Source organism: Mus caroli, chromosome 4 (assembly GCF_900094665.2).
Source record: "Mus caroli chromosome 4, CAROLI_EIJ_v1.1, whole genome shotgun sequence".
NCBI classification, from domain to species: domain Eukaryota; kingdom Metazoa; phylum Chordata; class Mammalia; order Rodentia; family Muridae; genus Mus; species Mus caroli.
The window spans coordinates 119,523,504-119,533,067 of record NC_034573.1 but is presented as its reverse complement, the minus strand read 5'-3'; the positions used below and the strand labels follow the sequence as shown (position 1 = coordinate 119,533,067).

General features: G+C 40.1%; 1 protein-coding gene across 1 annotated transcript in view; it reads left to right on the top strand.

The window, feature by feature from the left end:
• Khdrbs1 (KH RNA binding domain containing, signal transduction associated 1) overlaps positions 1 to 7,638 on the top strand; it is a 27,528-nt gene extending 19,890 nt beyond the window's left edge. Inside the window, exons 6-9 of the mRNA XM_021160678.2 lie at positions 1,328 to 1,529; positions 2,068 to 2,135; positions 3,218 to 3,276; positions 6,309 to 7,638. Coding sequence (XP_021016337.1) covers positions 1,328 to 1,529; positions 2,068 to 2,135; positions 3,218 to 3,276; positions 6,309 to 6,406 — 427 coding nt within the window. The 3' untranslated portion in view covers positions 6,407 to 7,638. The remainder of the gene's footprint in view (positions 1 to 1,327; positions 1,530 to 2,067; positions 2,136 to 3,217; positions 3,277 to 6,308) is intronic.
• Positions 7,639 to 9,564: the final 1,926 nt, after the last annotated feature.

Genomic DNA, 9,564 nt, shown 5'->3' with positions numbered 1-9,564 from the left:
AGTTCAAATCCCAGTAACTACATGGTGGCTCACAACCATCTTTAATGGGATCTGATGCCCTCTTCTGGTACATCTGAAGACAGCTACAGTGTACTTACATATAATAAATAAATCTTAAAAAATAAAAAAAGAATATTAATCACCCCTGTCTCAAAAAAAACAAAATATATATTAATCACTATGTAGTCCTGCTACATAGATGAAGCCCATCTGAAACTCAAAAGAGATCCACTTGGCTTCTGTCTCCCAAGTGCTATGATTGAAACCATCAAGCTTGACTATAGAATATGCTTTCAGAATTAAAATTCATTGTGGTTAATATTTATGTAATATTCAGAAAGTTTAGACCTGTCTGAGGTGCTGTGATCACAGCCCAGAGAATCTTCTAGTTTAGGTTCATATAAAAAAATATATATATAATTATGTACTTTGAAGTCTGTTTTAGAGTTCGAGATGTGCCACAGTTAGTAGAGTGTTAGCCTAGCATGCATGATCTTAGCACTATGCAAACGCCAGCGTATGGTGACACAATTATAATCCCAGCACCTAGGAAGTGAAGGCAGAAGTACAAGGTCATCCTTGGTTCATACTGGGTTCAAGACCAGACTGGATTATGTGAAACCTTGTCAAAAACGGAAAGGAAAGTAAAAGAGGACAAGCAAGAGATGCAAGCTGACTTACCAAGTGTGGCTACAGAGCCGTCCTTTAAGGAATTAAAATTAGGGGCTGGAGAGATGGCTCAGTGGTTAAGAGCACTGACTGCTCTTTCAGAGGATCTCAGTTCAATTCCCAGCAACCGCATGGTGGCTCACAGACATCTCTAACTCAAGAGGACCCAACACTCTAGTTGACACCTTCTTCTGGCCTTTGTGGGCACAGAGTGTTACATAGACATGTCTGCATGCAAAATATCCATATACGTAGAATAAAAGTTGTAAAAACAAATACTCGAGTGTGCATATATACTGGCACACGCCTTCAATCCCAGTACTCAGGAGGCAAAAACAGGAGGATCTCTGAGTTTGTGGCCAGCTTGGTCTGCAGAGTGCGTTCCACACAGAAACCCTGTCTTGGGGGTGGTGGGAAGAACTTAAGGTTAACTGGATTTGGTAGCACATACCATTAATTTTAATACCTAGTAGAGGCAGTGGCAGGTGGATTTATTTGTATGAGTTCCAGAGCTACATAGGAGGCTTTGTCTCAAATGAGTAAGTAAATAAATTGTAAAATGTAAAATCATTCTACCTCCAGAATTTATGAACAATCCTTAGTATGAATGTGGAATAATTATTAAATTCTCAAATTAATGTAAATTTTCTTTTTATAGAGGACGTGGTGTTGGACCACCTAGAGGAGCTTTGGTTCGTGGAACCCCAGTGAGAGGCTCCATCACCAGAGGTGCCACTGTGACTCGAGGAGTGCCACCCCCACCTACTGTGAGGGGTGCTCCAACACCAAGAGCTCGGACAGCTGGGATTCAGAGAATACCTTTGCCGCCCACACCTGCACCAGAAACATACGAAGATTATGTAAGAATTGTTTGAACAATGTACCTTTTCTTCCATACCTAGGTTGCCAGAGAAAGTTGAGTGATAAGAGTCTTACCCTTGCATGTAAATACAAAACACGACTTTAAGATTTGGAATCTGCATTCTTAGTCAGTTGATTTTTGAACTATGAGATGATTTTTGTACTATTTTAGGCATTATTACTATGTCTAAATAAGCTAAATAAGAAAGTTGTGGTTTGCTGGGCGTGGTGGCACACGTCTTTAATCCCAGCACCTGGGAGGCAGAGGCAGGCGATTTTCTGAGTTCGAGGACAGCCAGGGCTATACAGAGAAACCCTGTCTTGAAAAACCAAAAAATAAAAAAGAAAGTTGTGGTTCAACATAGAGAAGTTTACTAAGATTGTAATAGTAAAACCTTTTGAGTTTTGTCTTCATTTCTGCAGGGGTCTTAGTATTCTTGAGACTGTTTTGTAGCCTGTTCATGCAGAAGCCCAAGATCCCCTGTGGTTTGTGATTCTCTGTTTATGCTTTTCTGACCTTCTACTTTATTGTTCCAGGGATATGATGATACATACGCAGAACAGAGTTACGAAGGCTATGAAGGCTATTACAGCCAGAGTCAAGGGTGAGTCAGGCAAGAAGTCATGTCTGTATAGTGTCCCAAATGGGTGGTGCATGGAGTTGGAGAGAATAAAGATTTGGGTAAACTCTAACCTAAGGAATAGTGTAACTTAACTTTTTAAAGGTATTCCCTATGCTTTTGATGACTTGCGGACATATTTGTGGGTCTGGGAATTTGGATAACTGGATTTTATGTTAATTGAGGCTTTGAAGCTTGTTGATGAACAGTTCCCGAGCTACATAGAAACAGAAAAATACCATTAAATCATTTTTATTAAGAAATGTCACTCAGAGCCGGGCGTGGTGGCGCACACCTTTAATCCCAGCACTCGGGAGGCAGAGGCAGGCGGATTTCTGAGTTCGAGGCCAGCCTGGTCTACAAAGTGAGTGCCAGGAGAGCCAGGGCTACACAGAGAAACCCTGTCTCGAAAAACCCAAAAAAAAAAAAAAANAAATGTCACTCAGGTCTAGAAGGATGTGGGACAGTTGGTAGATGCTGTCCCAGCATGCATGAAGTCCTGCATTTAATCTTAGCATGGGATCAAGAGTTCAAGAACATCTTGGCATGCAGGAGGCTTTATCTCCTGACAAATCAGATCACCTCCCCTCCCCTCCCCTCCCCTCACCCACACGGGAGATACCTATGATTTTAAGGACCAGGTAGAAGCTTAAGCTAGGTTTTGTTTTTTTTTTTGTTTTGTTTTGTTTTGTCTTAAAATACAGCTTTGATTTTGTGTATATATATGTCTTGCCTATGATTGCTTGGAAAAGAATCTCAGACATTTGTAATAGGGACAAAACAGGGCCTTTTCCTCTTCTCCTCTGATGAGCTATATGAATTTTACATACATGATCATATTTTAAGAATCACAATTTAGGTTGTTATTTTTCCACATTAAATTGTATGATACTTGGTTTTTGTTTTTTCCCCCCTTTTGGTAAATACATGGTTTATACATATTTTAACTATTGGGGTTAGGAATGGAGCAGAATATATATTTCTCCCTATTTTATAGACACTAGACTGTGGACTATTGAGAGAATGGTAACAAAAAAGCCTTCACTATTGTGTGTTTGTATTTTCAGGGAGTCAGAGTATTATGATTATGGACATGGGGAGCTCCAAGATTCTTACGAAGCCTACGGTATGTTTTCATGTTTGTGTGGGGTAAATGTGCAGTTAAGTGTCTGGAAAAATACTGACTGATGGATTCTTGGGAGTCAGGTAGTCACTTCTCTAAGGAGATGCCATTAGAAGACTGCTGAGGTGGTCGATGTCACTCTGGGGTTCTGCTCTCAAATCCTATGGTTTGTGTGTCCTGGACATTAGGTCTTGCAGTGCCACAATGGTGTACTTCCCATGTCCCACTGACTGGTTTCTATTAGGTAATGCATGCCTAACTCAGCTGGTTGTGGGCCTTTTGCTACTAATACCTTGGCCATGTTGGTAGATTTTTTTTTTAAAGATTTATTTACTTATTATATATAAATACACTATGTCTTCAGACACACCAGAAGAGGGAGTCAGATCTCATTACAGGTGGTTGTGAGCCACCATTTGGTTGCTGGGATTGGAACTCAGAACCTCTGGAAGAGCAGTTAGTGCTCTTAACCACTGAGCCATCTCTCCAGCCCAATGTTGATAGATATTAAGAACTTTTTTTTTATGCTCTATTCTCTTTCCCCTTTCCTCATTAAAAAGAAAAAAATTGGAACTCTCTGAAAATAATACTATTGCAAAGAAAATGCCAGCTGAAAGCAACTTAGTAGAAGCGACAAGTAGGGAAAATAGTACCTGTTGAATCAAATCAGGTTTTCAGGACTGGGGCTGTACTGGCTGGTTTTGTGTCAATTGACACAGGCTGGTATTACCACAGAGAAAGGAACTTTGGGGAAGTGCCTCCATGAGATCCAGCTGTAAGGCATTTTCTCAATTAGTGATGGGGTGGGGGGGTGCTTTTGGTTGGTGCCATCTCTGGGCTGGTAGTCTTGGGTTCTAGAAGAGAGCAAGCTGAGCAAGCCAGTAAGAAATATTCCTCTGTGGTCGCTGCATCAGCTCCTGCTTCCTGACCTGCTTGAGTTCCAGTCCTGACTTCCTTTGGTGATGAACAGCAATGTGGGAAGTGTAAGCTGAATAAACCCTTTCCTCACCAACTTGCTTCTTGGTCATGATGTTTGTGCAGGGATAGAAACCCTGACTAAGACAGTGGCTAAATCACGTGAACAGTAGCACCAAGCTCGCTCCTAGTTAGGAAACACTTCACGTTTATTTTGTCTGATATGAGGATGGTCTGCATTATGGAGCTGATGGTGACCTTGGTTTTTCTGATTCTGGCATTGCAGCATTGGCTACCATGTCTGGTTTTATATGGTAACTAAAAGATGGAACTCAGGACTTGTCTAGTAGACAAGTTCTCTATTATCGCAGCTATATCCTCTGTCCTTAGCTCAGTTACTAATCCCATAAAGCAGTTAGGCTTGGAAGGGTAACCTACTCTGAAGTTTGCTTGAAAACACATTGCTCAAATATCCTTAGAACCAAATATTGCTTTGTGTTAGTGGGTGTCTGAGAGCAATGTTATGTAGCACTGTAATGCAGAAAGAACAGTCTTCTTTATTGATAAGAGTTAATATCCAGAATATGTAAAGAAGTCTTTTTTTTTTTAAAGACATTTATGTTTATGAGTACATTGTAGCTGTCTTCAAACACAGCAGAAGATGGCATCAGATCCCATTACAGATGGTTGTGAGCCACCATGCGGTTGCTGGGAATTGAACTTAAGACCTCAGTGCTCTTAATTGCTGAGCCATCTCTCCAGCCTCAAGAATAGTCTTTTTTGTTTTGCTTTGTTGTTGTTCCTCTTCCTCATCTTCTTCTTTTTGATTTTTCGAGTCAGGGTTTCTCTGTGTAGCCCTGGCTGTCCTGGAACTCACTTTGTAGACCAGGCTGTCCTCGAACTCAGAAATCTGCCTGTTTTTGCCTCCTGAGTGCTGGGAAAGAGCAATCTTCTTAAGCAGAAGTCCTCTGTACCCTTGAGTTCCCTACCAAGGGGCTTAGCTGCTAACAGTTCTTCTTAAGATGCTTTACAGAGGGAGTTAAGAAAAGGAGTCCAAGGGCTGGAGAGATGGCTCAGTGGTTAAGAGTTCTTAGCGGTTAAGACTGCTCTTCTGAAGATCCTGAGTTCAAAGCCCAACCACATGATGGCTCACAACCATCCCTAATGAGATCTGACGCTCTCTTCTGATGTGTCTGAAGACAGCTATAGTGTGCTTAGATATAATAATAAATAAATCTTTAAAAAAAAGAAAGAAAGAAAAAGAAAAGGAATCCGGTTGTCCTCTCATAAGAAAGTAAGCTTAACTCATGGGTAATATAGCCAGTCACCTCCTGACACCACACCCTCCTCCAAATAATCTTTACCAGTTTTAGCTGAATAGAACTGCACTATTGCCATGGCAACATTGTGGTGCTCCACCCTTGTGTCACTGTTTTTGAAGTTCAGTGTTTCCCTCCATCAGTGAGGCACACTATAAGAGTTTTTGTATGTATTTGGCAAAACTGCATTTCTATTTTGCTGGGGAAAAGACTGAACTAAAGAACATGAAATCCAGCCGGGCGGTGGTGGCGCACGCCTTTAATCCCAGCACTTGGGAGGCAGAGGCAGGCGGATTTCTGAGTTCCAGGCCAGCCTGGTCTACAAAGTGAGATCCAGGACAGCCAGGGCTATACAGAGAAACCAAAAAAAAAAAAAAAAAGAACATGAAATCCAGCATGGAGGCACACAACTGGAATCTGGGTTCTTGTAGTGAAAGTGGCTATTGGCTGAGTGAAAACTCAAACATATTTTGTCACCCTACCTGAAGCTGACTGATGATGACTTTGGGACCAGGAATAGCCATTGATTGCAGGCTCAGTGACTCCTTTACTGCTTCGTTCGAGCGCAGTGTGTTGTATTTTTCCAGGTTTTGGGACTGCATGCGAATCATGTTGCTTATGGAGAATGCTGTTTCTCAGGGGAGTGTACAGGAATGGACTCACAGGGTGGGAGGTTACCCTGTTGATCAAGGAGGCCAAGTGAAGAGGACAGCAAGGCACTCTTGGGGTGTGATGTGGTTCTAGGAGAGACAGTGTTAGCAGTAACACGTACTGTAAACTGTTTTGCTTTTTTTCCCACAGGACAAGATGACTGGAATGGGACCAGGCCATCACTGAAGGCTCCTCCAGCTAGGCCAGTGAAGGGAGCATACAGAGAGCATCCATATGGACGTTATTAAAAACAAACAGGAGGGGAAAATATCAGTTATGAGCAAAGTTGTTACTGATTTCTTGTATCCCAGGATTCCTGTTGCTTTACCCACAACAGACAAGTAATTGTCTAAGTGTTTTTCTTCGTGGTCCCTTTCTTTCCCCACTTCCTCCATTCTTAACTCTGCATTCTGGCTTCTGTATGTAGTATTTTAAAATGAGTTAAAATAGATTTAGGAATATCGAATTAATTTTTTAAGTGTGTAGATGCTTTTTTTTCTTTGTTGTTTAAATATAAACAGTGTACCTTTTATAATAAAAAAAAGTTGAGTTTAAAAAAAAAACCACAAACATGTTAGTTTCAAAAGTGGCATTGCTTGCTTAAAGGTTCTGAAGGCTTGTTAACTTTTTCTTAGTTTTGATTTGAGGCACCCCGTAAAGTCATAGTTGCAGAATCCCAAACTAGGCTACATTTCAAAATTCAGGGCTGCTTAAGATGTAAAACCACAATGTTAACAACGGCAGTAGTGCCACCATGTAAAAGTGAGCTCAGACGTCTCTAAAACAGTTCCTTTAAAAGCACATGGCTGTTGAATCTTAAGGTTAAATTTTAATATGAAAGCTCCTCATGAATTAAATAGTTGATGCAATTTTTAACGTTAATTGACTTAAAACAACAACAAAATTAGGTTTGTAAAAGTGACTTTTTCATTCTGTGGGTTTTGAAATCTAGCCCCAGGCATACAGTGTTGAGAGATACTTAGTGGGGGAGGGGTGGGGTCTGAATAAGATTGATGGGGAGAGAAGCTAGCCACCTAAATGGAATCTGAAGAGTTCTTTTTAGCCACAATCTTTTCAATAATAGTACTAAAAATCAAATTTTCAGTATTTAAAATGTCAAGAGTATTTTGTCCATCTGAGATTCTGCACTCCATGAAAANCTCACTTGGACACTGGGGCCAAAAGCTGATGATGTTCAATAAATTGACCATTGTCAGTTTTGAGCTGTTCCCAAGGTAGAAGGCAGTTAAGTATGTCTCAACACTAGCATGATATAAAAAGGGACACTGCANCTGANNGAGAAAGAATCAAAATCCACTTTGTACATAAGTTAAAGTCCGAATGGATTTGTACCGTCCTCCCATTTTGTTTTTGGAAGATTAAATGCTACATGTGTAAGTCTGCCTAAATAGGTAGCTTAAACTTATGTCAAAATGTCTGCAGCAGTTTGTCAATAAAGTTTAGTCCTTTTTTAATCAAAGTAAATGTGATGAATTGTCATTTTTGGGGGTGGACAATAAAATAGTTTTCTCTTTCACATAAACTTAAATTAATTCTAAAGTTAATGGGCTTGTTAAAAATTTGGAGACATTTTTAAAAGTGGTGGTGGGGATTTTATTTTAAGGTTACCAGAAAAAAGTTTATAAGTTGTTAAGTTTTAGTTTAAAAAGAACCAAAGCTTTTTCACCCCCTGGAAGTTGTTGAAAGCAGTTTTATCCAGTCCTATCAAAAAATTACAGTTGTTAGAAAAACCCAACTGACACAGATAGGTACTTCAAGTGCCAGCCATCCTGGATTCCGTCTTCTGTAGAGCCCCTAGGTGGCCTTAAAATCTCTGTGCTCAGACATTGACTTCACCTGTGTTCAGATGCCACAATTCAGCAAAGCCTGGGTGCCCGGGAGGGTTACCCTTCCAATCCTAGAGATGCAGTAACAATTGAGCTGGCCTGGGGAGGAGCTGGTGTGATAGACTGGTTCTGAACTCCCTCCCACAAGACTGAAAACAGTGGAATTGGTTGGCCCTATGTAAAACGTCACTCTTAATTCCCAGGGACCTCATTCTTTCCCTAAGAGCCACCTAAACTGCTCGGGGGTGAAAAATCCTCTTGTGTGAAGTGCCAAGCTGCCTGTAGCAGTGCATGATGGGCATTTTTCTTTTCTTTTTAAAACACACCAACAAAAAATGTATTTATAGATTGTGATAAAGTGTAAATAACTGAATTTTCCACCGTGGTTTGAAGTCAGCTTTCAGGGCATTATGTCTTGTTTTGATGAAAAGAGATCACTCTATACCCCCCTTTTTAAAGGAAAATTATCGCAAGAGAATCAGGATGTGTAAAGCTAACATGCATCGCAAAAAGCCAAAGGTAACCTAAATGTCTGATTTTAATAGCACATATTTCTCTTTTATATAAACTGGGACAGCAACTTGCATAAACAGTTCTTTAGTTGTTAATTTTAATGTTAAAACTTTGCAAAACTTGTTTAATAAAAATAGCTGTAAAAAGAAAAAACCATATGCTGCCGCATAAATTATCCATAACTCTTAATAATCCTGCCCATCACGAGTGAAATGTAATGTAACCTGGGCACAAAGTCTGACATCTTAAAGGACACATTGTAAAATTTCAATGACTGTAGACGAGAAGACCTGCTGCACCCCAGAGTAAAGCTTTCTGCTCCGCTACTTTAAAATGTACGAGGATGAGCCCCCAAGACACCTTATGTTCACAGTGCAATGTTATTGGAATTTTCTGAAAAGCTGCATGTTTCTTTCCTGTAATGTGTAAAATGCATGCAGGATCTCTATCTTGTTTTTTTTTACATCTTGAAAACTTTTTCCAAGTATTCATTCCCTATTTCTCAATTTTCAGGTGACTGAAAATTCCTGAGGCATTTCCTGGAGTAGAATGGGTATCGGAGACCCATATCAGGTATGTGAAGGTGGTTTTCATTGTGGTCATGGCAAAGCGGTGGTGCTAAGAGGTAGTTGACCGGCTAATCTTTTGTAAACTCAGTTTTACCATATTTAATCATACTTCTGTGTCAGTTTACAAAATGTGATGAGTTTATTTTTTTTAATAAGATTTATTTATTTATTTATTTATTTATTTATTTATTTATTATATGTAAGTACACTGTAACTGTCTTCAGACACACCAGAAGAGGGCATCAGATCTCATTACGGGTGGTTGTGAGCCACCATGTGGTTGCTGGGATTTGAACTTTGGACCTTCGGAAGAGCAGTCAGGTGCTCTTACCTACTGAGCCATCTCACCAGCCCATGTGATGAGTTTATACATAATAGTTAAGACCAGCCAGTGTCAACTTACATCTCTTGAATTTATCTTATTCTGCAAATAATCCACTGACGCAGGGTTTTATTTGGAATGCATTTTTTGCAAGC